The sequence below is a fragment of the Passer domesticus genome, chromosome 1 (assembly GCF_036417665.1).
Source record: "Passer domesticus isolate bPasDom1 chromosome 1, bPasDom1.hap1, whole genome shotgun sequence".
Lineage (NCBI taxonomy): Eukaryota > Metazoa > Chordata > Aves > Passeriformes > Passeridae > Passer > Passer domesticus.
Genome location: NC_087474.1, coordinates 75751798 through 75771918, shown reverse-complemented (window position 1 = coordinate 75771918; position 20121 = coordinate 75751798). Strand labels below are relative to the sequence as shown.

The 20121-nt window shown below is 43.2% G+C and overlaps 1 protein-coding gene across 11 annotated transcripts in view; it reads left to right on the top strand.

The window, feature by feature from the left end:
* Window positions 1-20121, top strand: part of RREB1 (ras responsive element binding protein 1) — a 121953-nt gene that overhangs the window by 84151 nt on the left and 17681 nt on the right. For all 11 annotated transcript variants that reach the window (XM_064425276.1, XM_064425282.1, XM_064425329.1 and 8 more), the window contains 2 exons: window positions 13332-13521; window positions 15112-17851. In XM_064425276.1, coding sequence (XP_064281346.1) covers window positions 13332-13521; window positions 15112-17851 — 2930 coding nt within the window. The remainder of the gene's footprint in view (window positions 1-13331; window positions 13522-15111; window positions 17852-20121) is intronic.

The following is a 20121-nucleotide window of genomic DNA, read 5'->3' as shown; positions in this document are numbered from 1 at the left end:
AGGGCAGGAGCCCCTCAGCCTCCTGCACTCTTAACTGCCCCACTTTGTGGTTTTGAGCATGTTTTTAAACAGTTTGCCTCATATTGTGTCATCAGGGTGCTGTAGGGCTTAATTTTATTATTTTTTGCAAATACAAGAAATCTTGCCAGTTAATAGCTGGAAATGTTTTTAGAAAAAATTAAAGCCCTTCTTCATCCCATTGAAACACATCACTGTTACATAAAACTGTAAAATGCCAACATTGCAAAATTTTAACAAGATAAACTGAAGATGCTTAAAACTTGATTAAAAAAACTTGATAAAAGTATTGAGGTATCATCCTATGAGAGTATTCTGTTTGAGGAGAAGGCAGCAGCTGGATAGAAAGGGTTTTTCAGTCATTGGAGTGAGTGAAGGTAGATGAGTTTCTGGTTTCAGACTTTCAACAGAATGTTTTATGCTTTTCTGCCTTTTGAGGTTAGGGAATTATGTGGATTTTGGCTTAAATGAGCGTTTCTTAACAAGAAAAAAATTATTTATTAATTGTTCGGGAAGGTGCTTGAATGTTGTGTTTTGATTCAAGTAATTGCCTCTGGGACTCCTGAAACTGTTTTACTTCCTGTTTTTTACCATAGAAAAATGTAGAGCCAGATACATGAAAATATAAAAGAAATTTTTCATGTCTAGTTGCAATATATAGAAAGGAGATTGTCTGTTTGCAGGAGCTTGTCAATATTTTAAACTTATTTTGAGGCATTTAACTCTAATGATCTTTTTGAATGGGTGAAGAATTCAGCATCTTGAAGTGTCAACACTCACTTCTGGATACAGGTGCTTAACAGAATGGCATGGAGCAGAGGCATCCCATTCTATTAAATGGGATTCATTCTATTAAATTTTCCCTTTCCTAAGTTTTTGTTTAAAAAACCTTGGTAAACACATGTAAAATATTTTTAAAGGTGTTGTTAATGTTGCAGTTACTGGGGAAATGAGTTGAAAGCTTGGTCCGTTCAGTAGTAGTTAATTAAACATACTTTGCTGTTTCTGAAGTAAATAGGGTAAATTTTCATTATAGATCAAAGCTGAAACAGTTGTTCTCCGATAAGAGCTCTGCAACCCCTACAAAATGGAGTCTGGAACAATTTTGCCTTACACTTCATGCTTTAGAGAAAGCAGCTGACATATTAGGTCATTACCCTCACTTTGAAGTTTCTCTGAAGATTGGACCTCCTTGCAAAGTTATACTCCATGGACCTGAGTGGAGAAGTGGATTTTCTTGCTTTGATAAGATAATGGATAAGATAATGATAAGATAATGGAATAGATACCCTTGGCTGCTTTGCAGTCTGCTGTGGCAAGGCAGAAGGACACAGTGGCTGTGCAGACATGCTGTTCCTCTTTATGCAGCTCTTGCTCTAGTATTAGACTTGCTTTGGGATAATATTCTCCTGAAATGGGTTTTGCTACCCTTGATTCTGTTGAGCAGCAAAGATTAGAATGTGCCCCTAAATCAAAGTCACAGTTGTCAAGCTCTGTGGGTATGATTTAACAGTAGTGCTGGGATGCTTATCTTTATAGAATTGTCTAGGTGATAGTAAGGGGGTTTTTGTCAGGTATTTGCCTCAGCCATTTAAGATGTGTCAGTGAAGACAGGACAAGGAAGATGTGGTCCTCTCTGGGCAGCTAATATATTAAGGTGCAACTTAGCCTGCCCATCTGGTTTAAACCACACCTTTTGTCCTAGTCTAGACAAGTCAAATGACACTGTCTGCCTGGCCCAGCCTAACAGAAAATCCTCTAGTAAGCAGAGCAGTTTAGATTGCTGTTAAGGTGACTCTTTCATCCCAAACGAAATGGGTTAAAATCCTTGGCCAGCAGGGGCTGTAATCCCCTGGTTCCCAGGGTTTTGCAATACTGTTTGTAGGATTCAACAAGACACAGAGAAAGTAGCATGCCTTTCTCAGTCCGGAGTACAAGTGATTGAAGTCCTTTCGGTGAGGCTTAAGGGTGTTTTTTTGAGTGAACGAGACAAAGAAAAGAGAATATTTTGCTAGAGTAGCAGAGCAGGAGGCCTGTGTATACGGGTGTACTCGTGGCAGGGAAGCAAACTGCAGAATGTTAGAAGGCTTTCATCAAATCCTGTTGTTGCCTTATTGTAGAAGACAAGGGGAAGTAACTCTTGTTAAAAGTTCAGACAAACAAAAAAGCACAGTAACTGTGTTGTGAGCAAAGGGCAGTCTAACACCCCCAGTCTCCTTTTATTGCCCATATTGTAAAAGCAGAGTCACTTGATGAGGACCTGGGAGGGAAGGTATTGGATGTGTATCCCAGAGCCAGATACTCTGGCTCATTTGGTGGTTCATTTGAAGCTACTGCAGTAGGCAGTAGCCCAGCACAGACTGTTTTGTCATGAACAAAAATAAGTGATGCTCAATCTGCATAGCCAGTGCCTTTCGTTGTAAAGGACAGGTCAAACATCCAATTCCTTTTGGCCCCCCTAACTCCTATATAAAGGATTGCAGACTGGCTCTGAAGCAGTGCACCAGTGTGCACTGCCTTGATGGTGGCACCAGCCTCCCTTCAGGCATGCATCCCCAGCCGTGGCAAGGTGCCAGGGTGGCAGGAGCTCCTGCCTGGCTTCCCTGTGGTTATTTCATCCTGCCATTTCAGTGCTGCTGTGTAGATACAGCCTCTTGGCCCCCAGAGTCTGTCTGTCCCCACCACCTTCTGCTAAGCAGCAGAAAAGGTAAGGCTGTCTGGCAGCCCTGGGATTAGTATGTGAGCAGCTAATTTACAGGGTGGGCCATCACCCTTCCAGATACAGTCAAATGAACAACTTTAAATCACAGGGTTAGCTGTTCAAAGTCAGATGAAAAGACACTCCCCATTGTCTTGCCCAGAACTGCTTTTTCATGTAAAACCCAGAGCAGGGAGCACCTTATTGTTTACTTGCAGCAGAATAAACAATTCTTAATCCACTGATTGTGTTAGAGGGGCTCCTGCTTGGGAGAGTATCTCTTGATTATGTAAAATCCTAAATCGTGCATCTTTGTCTCCTAATTACGGTAGAAACTGCCCTAGTCTTGAGACGAATAATGGGGCCCTTTGTCCCAGTGACAATGGGCTGTGGCACTGCATCTCCTTCATGGCATTACACCCCCTGGTCAGTCTCTGTCCCTTTGAAGCCCTGTGTCCTGCACCCTAATTAAAGACATGAGCTGGCCCCCGGCAAGGTTGTCTGCAATGCCCATTAGCAGTGGGAGGTGGCCCAGGAGTGCTTTCTGACCCTCTTGGCCTCTCTACCTGGATTATTTAAAGAAGTCTGCTTCCCTGCAGCTGGGGCCTCAGGACATGGTCTATTTTGGTGAGTTTGTATCTGAGTGTTGATATAATTAGCAGAGAGCTAAGACGCTGCACAGCCAATAGGGAAAATGAGAAACCTCACAGAGCAGGGGAGTTTCTCTGGAAACTTTAGTGGCGCAGGGTTGCTGTCAGACGTGAAACTGTGCTTGTAAAGGTCACCTGACAGCTCTGAGCAAAGTCAGCAGAGATGTGAGGATTTCCCGGGGAGAAACCTCTCCAGATGCTACGCTGGGTTTCTCCTCTTTCTTTTGCAAATACAATGGAACAGGCCTAGAGTAAAATGTGTAGCTTTTAAAAAAAAGTATATGAGCTATACAATTCCTCTATTGGATTTCACTGTAGCCAGAGCATACCCTTTTTATTTCCTTTCCTCCTCCTCCAGGAGGTTTAGTGCAGTATGCTGTACCAAGAGCTAAAGTATTTTTAATTTTTCTTTCCTCACAGCAGCAAAGAGACAATTATGCAGCCTCTCATGTCTAGGTATCTTCTGGCGGAGAGGAGGAGGGAGCTGGCTGTGGTGTTGCAGTTACCTCCTTTCTTAGACTCATTCCAAAATCATTTCTCAGCCAGAACAGTTGTGCACTTTGAATGTGGTAAAAGGCTGCTTCTTAATGAATATCATGAGGCTTTCTGATCGCATCTGGTTCAGTGTGGTATTGCCTCCAGTTACAAGATTTGGTTTTGCTATATTTTTGTAAGACACAAGAAATAAGTAGACACTGCAGTGTGAAAGTTACTCTCTGCCTATGTCACTGAACTGACTTGGTGACCAGAACCAGTAGGTGCCTGTTGCCATGAATGAATTCAGGGGAAGATTAAGTTTTTTGACCTTCTATATAGCCTGTCCAAGCAGTGATTTAATATATTAAGCTTTGTAACTTGAAAATCCTGGGCATATTTTCACAAGGACAACAAAAGCAGTTCTCTTCCCCCAGGGTTATGTGCTTCTGTAAAACCTCCAAACAAAGAACACCAAAAGCTGTTCACAGCCTGCCTTGTTCTTCAAAACAGCCTGCCCAGGTTTTGCTGAAATTGTGTAGAGGTTGAACACTGCCATGGAAAGCTATTGTTTTGAACAGCTCACAGATCAGTAACTGGCACAGCAACAGAAAAGCTCAGGCCCTGGAAAGAAAAGTGTTAGGAGTCTCACCATTAGGATCTGTGGTCATCTGCCTCTAGTTTTGCCAAGATGACCACTGTGAGGTCGTGTTTTTGAAAACAATTACAGGTGAAAAATGCTGTCATTGTTTCTTGGTGTTATCTGGCTTCACCAACATGGAGTGGACAACTTAAAATGCCATAGCAATGTTCTTCTGGACTCTGTGGGTAAATTGAAGATATCTGTCACGTGCAGCTTGCAATTCAGGCAGGTCACCAGGTTTCCTCTTTTGCCAGTACATCCACATTCCTCAGTGTGTGATGGGATGCTGCCAGGCACCTGGACCTATGTCCCAGTCTTAAATCATTTTAGATAATGTGCATGAGCAGCCCCATTTAAGTCAAGACAAGAGGGAAGTGGGTTTTGGGTGAAAGAGATACCTTTCTGCTTAGAAAATGACATGTTTATTGCCCAGTTACTATTCTTCAAGGCAGTTCTGCACCCTGGCTTTAGGGAGATAAAATAGTCAAGAAAAGAAGTGAATGGAGATTGAAAATGTATGGAGATTATTTCAGTCATTAGCACCAGTAGAAAAGACTAGTACACTATTAGGTTGTTTTTGAAGCAGCCGTCTGACCATGTAAAAGTACATTGAACTGAATATTAAAAGGGAAAAAAAGAAAACAGCCAGGAAAATACCCTTAAGTGTCGTTCCTGTTTTTGCAAATGCCTATCTAAGCAAGTTTAGGAATTCATTTTCTATCTGTTCTCTCCTTATATAGTAGGGATAATCCTTCTGGCTTCCTTATTCTGAAGCACACTGCTCTCTACATGTGTCAAGCCTTTTGTGGGAAGAGAGTGTCAGTGATGCTACAAACGTGCAGGAGTGAGGATGTTTGAAAACTAGATGTTGTTTGCAGTTAATTTTACTGTGAGACAAAACTGTGGGTTCATGGTGGGAAGAGGAAGCTTCTTTCTGCTAGTTGACACTGCTGTTATTGGAAGCAACTTGAAGGATGAATGACAAGTCATCTTCATTCGGCATGGTGAAGTTATATACTACTTTTCTCTCTGTCACAACTGTTGATGTGCACATAGCCTCATTCCTTGTTAGCATTTCAAAATAAGAAACATTGTGCTCTTTTAATGAAGATGGATAATGTTGAGGTTGTTGTATCCTACACAGTTGTTCAGAGGGATGAAGAACACTCCAGCATAGACATGTTCATGGACCTCTTTGAGCTCTGCTTTTGGCATCCTATATTTTGGGCCCAATACTTCCTTTTTTAGTCACTGAGATTGTACTAGCAAGGACAGTTTAGGTAAAAATTGCTCTGGAGTTATTGAGAACTAACATAATTAATGCTACAAAACTTGTTACGGCCAAAGATGGAGGTGACACTCTTCAGCTCTCAAGCTGTTTGCTCAATGTCTTTCTGATAGAAACTAGGAACTGACTCCTAATCTCTTGCTGGCAGCATTTTCAGTGCAGGAGCAATTCCATGAGACAGCTGATGACGATGAAGTCCAGCTCTGGTAAATGCTATGACCAGAAATATGCTGTGGTACAATGCAATTCTTGATGAGTAGAGGAGAGGGTATGCAAGCAAGCTGGTGAATGCATCCTTTTACTGAGCAAATGGAGAAGTAGAATCAGTGGGTTGTCTTGCAAAAGCAGAACAGAACTGCATGTTACGTGCTTTCTGAAGTTCCTGTTCAGAAAAGAGAGCTGGGAAACATCTGAAGAGCAGCGCGAGTCCAACTCTGGCCTAGAAGTGGTCAGCTCACATCAGGGAGCTCATTGTGTGAGGAAACTGGGAATCCAGAGCAGCCGGATAAAAATATGGGCTGGTGAATGGACACAGGGAGTGATGCTCTCATGTGAAACTGTGTGCCGTGTCACATGGTGTTGAATATCTTAGCTTGGCTGCCAGAATAGAAAGTGGGTAAATGCAAAGCTGACTGTAGAGGAAAGCTGCTTGTAAAAGGGCATGCAGGAGGGAAAAGGGGCTGAGCCAAAATAGGTTATTAGCACGCCTGCCTCCTGATCCTAAGGAGGAGGATTTGTTTATTCGCAGGCTCTCTTGGAGTGCTGCTCAGTGTGTTGGCAGTCATGTCTGCATGCTGAGCATATCTTAACCTGCAAATGTAGATAAGGGCAAGGGGCTGCAATCCAGATTCAGCTGCACCTATTGGTGAGCCCTGTTCTGATCAGTGGATTCTTATAGGATAGAGAAACCCCTGGAGATGTATTTCTCCTTACGTTACTCGTGAAAAGCGGTGGCCTTTTTTTAACAAAGTAGACACATAGATATCTTTTTAAACTCTTGCTGTTAATTTAAAAATTACAGAAGTACTTGGCTTTCATATTTGAAAGATGTGTTAGAAGATAGGAAGAGCTTTTCATTTCTTACCTTGAAAGAATACCAGAAGGTTCACGTGAGTTTGTGTGCACAAATAACTGTTGTGAAGCTTCTAATTTTGGTAGCTGTAGAGGACTATTCCGGTCAGGTTTTTTTGCCCCCCCCAAATATGTTTGCCCTTACTATTAAACCCTTCATTGTTTAAGTTGATCTTCATCTCTTTCTCTGTGATTCTGTCCAGCCAAATTGTTGACACTTCTGTTTTTTAAAACTTTGACCTTTAGTAAGTAAAAAAAGTAATTATGAGAAAACGCCTACTTTGTGTGAGTGTCTGCAGGCCATCTCCCCTTTTCCCATTATTTTGTTATAGTTGCATGTTAATTGTGTTGAAGTACTACTGTTTCACCAGGGTAGAGGTGTTTAAATCTGGCACTGTTGAACTGTTGCTGGTAAGTGCAATTCATTACAGTGTTAGGAAGAAGTTTTTACTCATTTTTCTTTGCTCACACACAAAGGAAGTTTAAACATGACACGGCATGGCTTGTGCCTTTTTATTAAACCTTACAGCAGTTAATTTCACTGGAGTTACTGGTGCAGACACTGGCTCTGCTGCATGCTGACAAATTTCTGAAGTACAACATCACCCTGGTTTATATCGGGTCTGTCCTGGCTTCTACACGATACTTTTCTTGCCTGGACCACAGTGCAGCTGTAGGAATGTACATAACGCTGTGCATCCCTCTATTAATAGAAGGGCTGGTACAGGGGGTTCAGCCTTGGCTGCACCCAAGGGTGGCTTCTTTGAGGGAGAGGATTAAAGACGGTGACAGACAGAACACTGGTAACAAAATCAGATGCCCAGTGGGGTGGTGGAAGGGGGGGAAAATTTAAAAGAAAAGTGCCTCTTTTGCCGAGGCTGTGAAGCAGCATGCACTGAACATCTCGCAGGCTGTGTCCATCCCCTTAGGCACCAGGGAAGGGGAGGGGAGCCTCTGCAGCTGGCAGGGAGTTGGCTCCTGGTGCTGCTTGCGGTTCCAGCACAGCCCCATAGCGGTGGGCGAGGTCGAGGTGGCAGAGCAGCAGGTCCTGCGGGGTCAGACACGCTGGGGAGGGAGGCAGGAGCGAGGAGCACTGCTGCTTTTCCATCACTCATCTGCAGCACATGGGAGAGATTAGTGCGGCTGTTGGATGTTCTTTCCCAAGGCCCTGGGTGTGGAGGCCAGGAAAGGTTATTTTTTGGTTTTCTTATCCAAAAGGAGATGAGTATCTGGACCTGGGTGGGGTTGCACAGGAGCAGAAACCAGCTGGCTCTTTCTCATCTCTCTCACTTTGCCTTGTCCCAGAAGAAGTGAAAGAGAAGCAAAGGAATGCTTTCCTGAAGGGGAATACGTCTGTAACCTGCTAGCTTTTCTTTCACAGATGGTGAAAGCCCTTGTGTTTAAAACCATCCTTTCCCCATCTCCCCCTCCTTGCCAGGCTCCCCTGCAGCGGGACATTGCTGGTGTGGAGGCTGGGAGCCTGCTCCCACCACCGGTGTGGATGTGAGTCATCAGCAGGGAATCACCCATCTTTCTCCTCTACCCGGTGGTGTTATTTTTAGGTCTGCATAGGAATTTCATTGCTCATGAGAGCCACAATAATTCTTCAAATGACTTTAAGAGAGAAAGGAGAATAATAACAACAGAAGTAGAAAAATACACAGTACCAACTGGGAATTTCAGTGGGAGGAGTTAGACAACTTCATAACTTAGTTGTGTATTAATGACTTCTGTCTCAGGATATGTTTCATTCTTTTTGTTTGTTTTCCTTGCTTCTGTTTGTGGAAGTTGCTAAAGAACACAGACGGGAAAGGAACAAAGTGGTACCAAGCTTTTTATTTTTGATAAGGCCTGGAAATTAAGACTGTTTTTATTTGTTAACATCCACAATATGGGCAACTTTGTATTAGTGAGCTGCCTGGGTGAAAACTTCAGGTTTTAGTCTGTGTGGTTTCAGAAGTGCAAGCAGAATAATCGTAAAAGTCACTTGCTCAGCAGTCTCGGGTAATGCAGAGCATAGTGTTTAGCTTAATTTCTCGGTAATGTAATGGTAAATACAAATATTTGGCATTTTTGTCTTGACTACTGAAATATAAAGTCTAGCCGAATTTTGTGGTTGTTTGCCTTACTCTTAATCAAAATCAAGACTGATTACTTTTGCTAAAAATTTGGCTCTGCATTTCCTTTCTGAAATGTCTTTCCATTTCTTAAAGAAGAACAGCTATTTCCTCTACTGACAAGTTGGAGTTGTCTCAGAGGAGAGTGTAATGCAAGGTAACAGGCACTGCTTATGTAAACTTTTCTTGCAGAGGTGCCACTTACAAAGTGTAGCAAATCCTGCCTTGTCCCCTTGAACAAAAAAGCTTTGCAAAGCACTGACTGTTTCTTAAAATGTTTTCTTGTTAAAATGATTTTATATCCTAATTAGCATTACATTTCAAGAATACTAACTTATTTTAGAAGAAAGGCTTTTAGTGGTGTGTTTTTACAAAAGATGCATGCAATTGTCTGCATTTAGAAAATTTTAAAAAGAAAAGAAGAGACAAAGGTGCATTAGTGTAATAATAATTAATCAGACCTGCCTGGTGCCATACATGGCCTGAGCACCGAGGGCAGCCTGGTTGTTGCATTTGTTATATTTTGGTTCTGCTTTTGTGTTCTAGGAGTTCTGTTTCCTTACCTGCTTGTTTTTACATTTCTGCCAGTGAACCACAGCCTGAGTATTATATTTGCATTGTTGTAGATATGAGTAAGTTCAAAACATAAAGGCAATTTAGAATTAAAGTAATTTTAAAGGGACCTTAGCTGCTAAAACCAGTTTTTTCCTTTTTATTTTAAATTTAGTCTCTATACTTGGAACTGAACAGCTTTTTTCTCCCTGCTTTGTAATCATATTTATAGAAAAATTGAAGACTGTGGCCAAGACCAGCAATCACATGATAACACAGCAGCTTTTATTAGATACATCTGGAAACTTACCTTGCAAGTAGAGTGCTTTTATCTCTGCACAGGTGTTGAGCCACTGCTTGGCCTGTTGTGCTGACAACTTCAGAACCTGTTCCCATCACTGTTCTCTGCAGCCACACTGTCTGTGTTTGACTTGGAACTGCACATGAGCAGACTTGTGAAATTTTAAGGAGAGGGAGACTTTTCTGTTGGGTTTATTTATGTTGTTTTGGAGGTTTTTTGGTATGTTCATGTTTTTTTGTTGTTGTTGGGTTTGTTTGGTTGGTTTTTGTTGTTTTTTTTTTTTTAAGTTCATCTTGAGCAAACTATTACCATGTGTTTCAGATGCTTTATTTGATATGCTGGACTTTTCAGACTTTCCACAATTACTAAATTTTTTTTAAAGCAGTTTAAACAATATGCAAAAACGTTCATGTCACCTAGGATTCCTTTCTCTTTTCCTTTTTAAACTGTGGGTCTAGGTTTAAAAGTACTATAGGCAGTGACACTACTCAAAGATAGAAAATAGTACTGATGACAAAACAGAAATTAATAGTTAGACTTCCTTAAAAAAAACCTAATGCTTCCAGTTAATGCACTGTTAGTCACTCCACTTACTCCATTTTAAATTAACACAAGACTTAGTCAGTGCAGTGATGCTTGCCTTAACTAGTTAGGTTTTGACACTTAGTAGCTATCAGCTTTTCAAGGAGGTGCTAGAAGTCCATACTTGGATCACAGAGGAAGGCAGAGGGCATCCACAGCTCCTTCCTGTGTGGTTCTGTAAGCTGTGCCACCAGGGCAAGGTGCTGAGCCTGGGTGCAGTGCATTTATATGCCCTGAAGAGCCCTGCAGCTTGAGATGACAGGCATGATTTATCTGTATGTTTCTTTTTTCAGCCAGGTGCTTCTTTCTGACCTAATGAAAAATGAGCTTAATCTTTCTCCCACACTCTCCTTTTTGTTTGCTGCTTCTTCACTCACAGCAAGGAAAATAAAAGATAAGGAAGAAAGAGAAAAATAAATATGCTTAATAAAAGAGAAAGCTTATATTCCTTTTATAAGATACATTACTTTTGTTTGGGGGAGGAAAGGTGGTTCCCTGTGCATGGAAAACACAATTTTTAACTTGCAAATTTTTACTGTCCTGAGGCTAGCAGTTGATACAGGTGTACTGTGAAGGACTTTCACATGGGTGTTTGCTCTGAAAGATTAGCTCTCAAGTGCAGCTTTTGATGGGAGACCCAAATAATAAAGTAGTGCTGAAAATCAGTGTGTTGCAAGAGGGAGGTGAGGTGGAGTGCAAGATGAGCAAGGTACACCTCCCTGCTGTGTGGGATGTGTGGCTGTTTGACAAGGAGCACTGGCTCCTGCTCAGCCCAGATCCTGGGGTACAGTGGCAGGAGTCAGTGCTCCCAGGAGCTCTGTGGCTGTGCCTGCCTGTTGCTGTGCCTGCCTTGTCACACACAGGGGGATACAGCTGCTGCCCTGGGTTCCTGGGCCCAGGACAGACCAGGCACGTTGGGACCCCAGAGGTGCTTCAGGATGCCCTGAGGTCAGGTCTGTGTTCCTTTGCAGAACAGCTTGCAGTGCTTCCAGTGGTGCAGGAGAATTGTTTCCAAACCCTCCTTGTTTGTATATTGACATACCAGGAGGAACATGTCGGAAGCACTGCTTGTTTTCATGCAAGGTATTTTCATCACCTCTAAAAGCAATTAATTTCAGTAGTCTGCAAGTTCTTCAGGTGACTGCTCATAGTTTTTTAATGCTCTCTGGCCCCTAGTGGTTTTGGTGGTTGTGTTTTTGTCTTCACTGAAGATGAAAGCTTTGCATCACAGAATAGGTGCTGCTAAGTGAGCTGGAGGAGAGCCGTAGATCCTGGTGCTGAAGAAGTACTGTGTGTTGGCCATCTCACCCCACCCCCATGAGACTGTTGTCACACTTGGCATACCTCTTTGAGTAAACATTAGCTTTGTAAATGGCATTGGTTTGGTATTTAATGGAATGCAGGAACTATGTCAGCAGCAATTATACAGGTAGGATGCAAGTGAATTGACAGAAGGGTTAAAACAGATTAAACCTTCAGTGCATATTTATGTCCAAGCTTTCTGGGTACTGTGATAACAATGGCCGTGTTATATACACTTCACACTTGCTTCTTTCACCACTCAGGGACTGTGAGTCCAGTTGCTTTGTGGGTGACTTGGTTATCTCTTAGTTTTCAGAGAATAAAAAAATGGCTGTGGGAGTTTATGTAGTGATAAAATGAACAACAATGGGAGTTTGTTAGGGATAGGACAGGGAGGGGGTGGTTTCAAGATTTTGTCAGAAGTAATTTCTAATTGCAGGATGTTTTTTTTAATGAGTAGGCACATGTCCTTTTCCTTGATGTAGAGAGCAAAGACAGCATGGGGAAAACCAAGGCCATGGGCACATGTGAAAAACTCCTAGTGCATATAATATTCTCAGTGACAAAATCTGACTGCCTCAAATCCACTGGTATTTTGCTTCTGGGGAACCCATGCTTTGGCTGGGAGCTGGACCTATAACCACAAGGAACTTGAGGTTGTGTGAAACTGTGTGTCACGTATTGAGTGCAGAGTGGACATGACCTGTCATGCTGCAGAGCTCACATACCAAATATTTAAAAGGCAATAGGCTTGATGTGTTGACCAAATGTTGCTGCATAGGCCTTTCTGCCTGCAGCATAGCTTTGATTGTTTAATGCAGTGTTTTATGTGAGAATCCTTGTTTAGCTGAATTTGAGATTTGAGAACTTCAGGAAAACAAGAAATCACAGCGATACAGCGATAGAGTGTGGGTAGGAAAAGACAGTGCTTCTGCATTTTTCTTCAGGGCAAACTGGCAATGAAGGGGGTCTAAAAGCGTCAGAAGTGTTGAACCTGTTTCAGGTCTTGCTCCTCTGAATTTTTCTCCCATTCAAGGAACAGTAGTTTTCCTTTTCAAACAGTCTATTTCTCATAACAGCTTTGAAAAATACCAGTGAAAGTTTATAGAAGGCAGTGTGATGAAGATTCACACACAGGTATTTGTGTGGCGTGCAGTAGTAAGTTTTAAGTAGTGGATGTGAAAGGTGCTGCTTTTACCTTTGCTTTCTACTTATGTCAGATTTAGGCTTTCCTTGTTGCTGATTTTTTTAAAAATGTTGTTTATTTAACAGGACTTTTCAGTAAAAATGCAATTGTGTAAGGCCATTGAAATATTTTTCACTGGACAATGAAAAAGTTTTCAGAAGGCTGTTATCCCAGCTGCCATTCTACGGTTTGCCCATGTGAGATTGTCAATTCTCATGTTCTTTAAACTTCCAGTGGACTTACTAGCCAGAAACTGGTAGAAAGTGACTGTGACCAAAATGGCCTTTTGTGGTGATAGGTTTTGACATGCTGTGGGTTTATTTTGTACTTAGCAGGTTCTTGGTATCATGGGGTGAGAGGAAAGAGGATGTCCCAGTGCAAGAAGAATGCTAGTTCTTAAGCTTGCAGCAGTCAGTAAGTCATTTCTGTTTTATTCCTCTCCTTTCCAGGTGTGACATCTGTTGTATCACCTTCCGTACTCATCGGGGCTTACTGCGCCATAATGCAGTTATCCACAAGCAGCTTCCCAGAGATCCCATGGGAAAGCCTTTCATTCAGAACAACCCTTCAATTCCAGCAGGCTTCCACGACTTGGGATTCACGGACTTCTCCTGTAGGAAGTTCCCCCGCATTTCTCAGGTACTCTCTCTTGTTGGTAGCTTAAGGTGCCAGCTGCTACAGTGCTGATCTGATAAGGTCATTGAAGGATTCATTCTGCATGTAGAATATTTTGTGGAAGGTACATCACCACAGTTTGTGTAGGCTTTAAGCACTTCATGCCTCTCCCTTTTCTTTTTTCATCTAAAGAATACTGGCACTGGGTAATGTGCCAATAACATTACAGTTGTCCACTGTAATGGCTTTTTCACCATTACAGTGGATAACTACCAGTGTAAAGATGTATAAAAATTTTGAAGGAAAACTTGGATTATGTTGGATCCTTGCCCCTTTGAGCATAGCCAAAAAATCCTACATCTGAAATCAACATGGAGTACACATGGTAAGGAAGACATTATTTATTTTAGTTTACTTTAACAAGGATGTAATTGGGTATGAAAGTTTTTAATACAAAAAACTTTCATACCCCAACTACAAAAACCTTACTAACTAAACAGTGACATCTTCAGTGATTCTCTCACAAAACACTCCACAATGTTCCTCATGTAAGGTTTGAGGGACAGTGGATGGGGAAAGACAGGGAGGTGGTCTGTAAATATCTTTCTGAGAGCTATAACCCTTCCTGTTGGGTGATAGGATTCCACCCTCTGTCAAACTTTGCCTATCTTAGTCTGGGTCTGGATGAAGCTGCATTATCTATTAAAAAATCAACAGCACTATCCACCAGGACCATGCTTAGTTTCTGGACTTTTCTTAATCTTCTGGGGTTAAAACATTTATTTCCAACTCTGTTGACTGCAAAGTGGTAGACTTGAAATTTGCTGCTGGACCAGGGGAGCATGTAGGTCTTTCTGTCAGTCTGTTACAGTTTTAGTATAAAACTTAAAAAATCAAAAGAAAGAACTTTTAAAACAAAGTTTATTTCTTTTGTAATTAATGACAGACATTTAAAGTTATTAAGGGATTTGAATGTTGGTATTTTCCTTTTGTAATAATTTTGCTTGCACTGTGAGAGAAGATTTATAAAGTATTTAGAGTCTGTAAAGATCTTGCCAGCCCTCTATGAGTATTTTTCTTGGGAGAATAAATGTAATCAGACTTCCTTAACCAAAAACCACTCTGCTTTAAGCTCTGAGTTTCATTGATCTGCTTTTGGGGGGTTTTATTTTGATTGGCTTACATTGGTTTAGCTTCTTCTATGCTTTTTTTTTTCTTTTTTTCTTCCTCCTGGTTTCTTTGTAGCAGAGCTAGTCTACTGCCTGGCTTCCTTGCTGGGTAATATGCTGAGGCTCCTGTCCTGTCAATGACACAAGAGAAGTTTCTGGTGGGGAAATTTAGAATGGAAAAGAATTTGAGAGTCTGAATAGCTTTCTGAAGGAGTTTACCTTTATAGAAGGGAACTTGTGGAGAATCAGCCTCTAATTCAGAAACACCCCTTAGGAGACTAAAGGCTGTGAAGTGGGAATATCTCCCTTCCAGGTAGGGGAGGGCTGCTCTAAACCTCTTAACTTAGTCAGTGGAAGAGAGAGTGAACTGTTTATGTTTTGCAGCAGCATGTGATGCCTTTCCAGTTTGAGATTCCTACTCTAAATATTTTTGCATGTCTTGCAGGTCTGGTGTGAAACAAATTTGCGAAGGTGCATCAGTGACTTCCATCGATTTATTTGCGAGATGTGTAACAAGGCATTCCCCATGCTTTCAGCACTCAAACTGCACACAGAAACTCACGTGGTGGATCAGGGAAAAGACAAGCACAAGCCACAGTCCACAACCCCACCCAGTGAGAACCCAGACCAGAAAGCCTTCATGGCATCCTTGGGCCTACAGTACACCAAAGACATCAAGCCTGTCAAGCAGGAGGACAATACACCAGACGAGGTCCAAGAAATGCGGCTCAGAGCTCTGAAGAGTAACCTACCTCAGGAACCTGGCAGCACCAGTCTGCTCAGCCTCTCTCCTCTGGAAGCTGCCTCCATGGGAGGGTCATTTTCAGTCCTTCCCCCTACAAAAGAAAACATAAAGCTTCTCTCGCTGCAGCCTTTCCAGAAGGGTTTTATTATCCAGCCTGACAGCAGTATTGTGGTGAAACCCATCTCCAATGAATCTGCCATTGAGCTGGCAGACATTCAGCAGATCTTGAAGATGGCTTCTTCTGCTCCTCCTCAAATCAGTCTTCCTCCACTTTCTAAGGCACCTTCTGTCCCTGTGCAGTCTATTTTTAAGCATATGCCACCACTGAAGCCAAAGCCTTTGGTAACACCCCGAACAGTTGTCGCAACCTCTACACCTCCTCCTCTTATCAGTGCCCAGCAAGCCTCCCCTGGCTGCATCAGCCCAAGTCTCCCACCTCCCCCTCTGAGGCTGATCAAGAACTCTGTGGAGTCTGCCTCCAACTCTCATCTCCCCCAGGCAGGAGCCAAATCAAGCCCTTCCTCACAGTTGCTCCTCCAACCCAAAATAGAGCCTTTAACTCAGCATGAGATGAAGACACAGCTGGAGCAGGACAGCATCATTGAAGCTCTCCTGCCTCTGAGTATGGAAGCCAAGATCAAGCAAGAAGTCACAGAAGGAGACCTCAAAGCCATCATCGCAGGGGCAGCGAACAAGAAGACCCCGACCATGAGGAAAGTTTTGTACCCCTGCCGTTTCTGTGACCAGGTGTTTGCCTTCTCTGGTGTCCTGAGAGCTCACATCCGTTCTCACTTAGGTATTTCCCCGTACCAGTGCAACATCTGCGACTACATCGCGGCTGACAAGGCAGCGCTGATCCGGCACCTGCGGACGCACAGCGGGGAGCGGCCTTACATCTGTAAAATCTGCCACTACCCGTTCACAGTGAAAGCCAATTGCGAGAGGCACCTGCGAAAGAAGCACCTGAAAACAACCAGGAAGGATATCGAGAAGAACATTGAGTATGTCACCAGCAATGCCGCAGAGATGGTGGATGCCTTCTGCTCCCCGGACACGGTGTGCAAGCTGTGTGGAGAGGACCTGAAGCACTACCGGGCCCTGCGCATTCACATGAGGACGCACAGCGGCTGCCAGAAGAAGAAGCCGTTCGAGTGCAAGGAGTGTGGCACGGCCTTTTCGGCCAAGAGGAATTGCATTCACCACATCCTCAAGCAGCACTTGCATGTGCAGGAAAAGGAGATTGAGAATTACATCTTAATGGTGGACTGCAGTGCCCAGGAAAGCCAGACAGACCCTTCTTTATTGGAGGACAGCACTTATATGGACCACAAGCCCATGACGCCTTTCCTGGAGCCACAAAACGGCTTCTTGCTGGGAACATCATCTCACGTTTCCATCAAACGTGAACCTGTGGGCAACTTCCCCATGGATTTTGATGAGCCATTGGATTTCTCTCAGAAGAGCAAAAGCCTGAGTGCTGTGCAGGTGAAGCAGGAGAACCTGTTTGGTTCATCTCTGCCCCTTTATGACTGTTCCATGGAGCCTATCGACCTGTCCATCCCCAAAATCCTGAAGAAGGATAAAGATGATGTCCCCTGTGAAGCCAGGAATCAAGAGCTGGCTGCTTCTGGGAACAGTGATAAAGCCTATAACTGTCTGCAGTGTCCTTTGGTTTTTGGTGCCAACGGGAACTCAGAAACAAACCGGGGTGTCAGACATCCCCAGCCACTGAAAGGTTCGTTGCATTTGACTGTCCCGATCATTTCCCCGGCTCTCCCTGGCAATGCTGCCTTGCTGAGACCCCTGAGGCCTAAACCACCACCACCACCTCTCTTGCCAAAGCCTTCAGTAACTAAAGAGCTGCCACCATTGGCTTCCATTGCACAGATCATTTCATCTGTGTCTTCTGCTCCCACTTTGCTGAAAACGGAGCCTGCAGATGCCAGTCCCAAGGCAGTGAGCAGCTCCACTGGGTGTGACAAATCAGGGAATGCCAAAGCTAAAGTGACAATCGTGACCACCGTTCAGAGAGACTCCAGCCTGCCCAGTGACCTGTCTCAGGCTTGTGATCCAGAGCAGACTCCCGTTGCTGATGCGGGGCTGACTAAGAAAAGAGGTAGAAAGAAAGGAACGAAAAATAAGCCCAAACTTAGCAGTAGTGTGGATCTGGAGTCAAGTGGGGAATTTGCCAGCATAGAGAAGATGTTGGCTACCACAGACACTAACAAATTTAGCCCATTTCTGCAGTCCACTGACAATTTCAAGGAAGAAAGTGGCAGAAATGGAACAAGTGAGGATGAGAAGGAAACTGCCAAGGATAAGCTGCTGAGAGGGAAGAGGAATGCTTATTCAGACTGCCTGCAAAATATCCCCTGTCCTTACTGTCCTCAAGTCTTTCCATGGGCGAGTGCCCTGCAGCGGCACATGCTCAGTCACACAGGTAAGGGTGCTCTGTGCTCACAGTAGGTTGTAGCCCCTGAGGTTGTTCCCCATGGAATGGCCTCTCCATGGAGGAATCTTCCTTTGTCTGCTGTCTGAATTGTGTTCTCCTTTATTATTTTGCTAATCCCTAGCTGTTGCTGTTGCACAGTGGTAGTGGTAGACTTTTCAGAAATAGAATAATCTCTTTTTCTTTGAGTATCAGAGGGTAAATAAAACCGTTAATACTCATTTGATTTCAGTGGAATAATTTAGTGTAGCTGGAAAGAGGCTCAGGTTTCAGTTGTTTTGCTATTATTGTCTTGTCTTGAAGGGGAACATGTGTGTTAAATATTTAATTGTGCCTTACGTGGTTTATTTGTCTGCTTCTGATGGCTGTTTGTTGGCATCAGTAATGATAAAAAAGATCTCTAAAAATGAGAGACAATAAGTGTAGAACTGGGCAGGAAAATAATATAGTGCTTAGCATTTTTTTTTTCTTGTGGTGGCTTTTATTTAACAGATCAAAGGAGGATGTGAGAAATGGCTCATCCTCAGCATTACGTAATAGCTTGCCTCTAGGAAAAGTTTCTCCTCAGTGATAGACAACTTAAGGTGGGCACATGCCCGGAGGTGTGGAGATGTGTATGGAATCTCTAGCATTGTGCTGCTGTGTAAGTAACCTCAGACCTGGTGTAAACAAAAGGAGGAATTGGGTAGGGAGATTTATTCTAGGTCTGGGGTTATTTTTTGTTCTTCACTATAAAGGAAATACTGTATTGAATGCTGTGCTGATATGAAGTTCCCTCATTCTTCCACCCACACTGTAATAAAGTAATTAGTAGATTCTCATCCTGCTCTGGAGGGAGAGGGCAAAGCTCTGCTTGCTGTTGCGCCCTTCAAAGTCAGTCACAGTTGTTGATATTATTTACTTCCTTATGCATCTCAGCTCCTGGCATAAAGACTAAAAATCAGGGATTTTTATAAGAAGCATAGGGGATTTGAGTATGGCCTTAGAAAAGTTAGCCTTTTTTTGGGGTGTTGTTTTTTTTTTTTTTTTTAATCTTTTTTGGTGGGGTGGGGGTTAAGAAAGTGAGGTTTCCTGAAATGACTGATGCATGTCTGTGCTAAAGAGGGAAGCCTGAAGAGGTAAAAGAGGTTAGCTAAGGGGTTTAAAGGGAATCTGAGCTGTGGAGCAGTCCCTATTACAGTTTGCTTTGGGTGACACGAGGACATAACTTGAAAGGTATCAGTGCAACAGTGAGGCTATTGTTTTCAGGTCCACAGAGACCAAATTATTTCATCTTATTAAGCATACAGTTTACTTTGTGGTGAAGGAGAACGCTTTACTCATATCTCAATTGTTTTCCAACACCCTGGTCTCCAGAAAAAATACATAGTTACTGAAGAACTGTTCATGAGACAGAAGACAATGGAGAGGCTTTTCCCAGACTAAGAGGTTTGACCTGCTTATTGATGGCAGACTTCCAAGGTAGCAGCACTGGTGTAAACCCTTAATGAAGACAGGAAAATTCACTCAGCCATGAATTACACTGGTAAAACTTGTCTCCCTTACGACCACCAGGCTTGGAAGGAGGCACTGTCCTTTTAGAAAGCCTGCTGGAATCCCCACAAGGAGAGCAGGCAACTGTGGCCATAAAAGGACTAAATCCTCGCTACAGATACAGGGTTTTTGGTGATACTACAGCAGTGGCATAATCACATTCCAGTTGGTGTGCTCTGGCACTGATAATACTGAACTCTTTTCTGATCATCATCTGGTGTTGAGAGAGACTTGTTGCTGGAGGACCACCCCACAGCAAGCTTTGGCTGGCCTTAGGGCATCTGCCTTCAGATGGCATGAGTGTTTTCTTTCTAAACTGGTGGTTTCCAGCAGCTCCCCTGTGGCAGCAGTGTCCATGAGGCCTGCTGGAGGGGAGGGGGAAAGCTAAGCTGGGAAGGTGGAGGAAATTCAGGCCAGGGAGGTGGAGCCAAAGCAAGCCTGAGGATGCATTAAGGTGGAGCAAGCCCTGCGTTTTTGTGGTGGGTGTCAGGTGCTGGTGGCATGCAGGGAGTTTGGCAGCTCTGTGGTAAATGCAGCAGTTTGTTGGCTTTATCTTCTGGATGGGCAAACTGGTTTTCTTGTGGAGAAATCGACAGTGTTCTAGTACAGCACAGTGTTCCTATCCCCACCTATTGCACAGGCAGATAGCTCTGTTTTTTAAACTGAGTTAAGGAAAAAAATTATTTGCTAATCTTTGTAAAGAGAAAAAGTGAACTGTTATTGTGTGT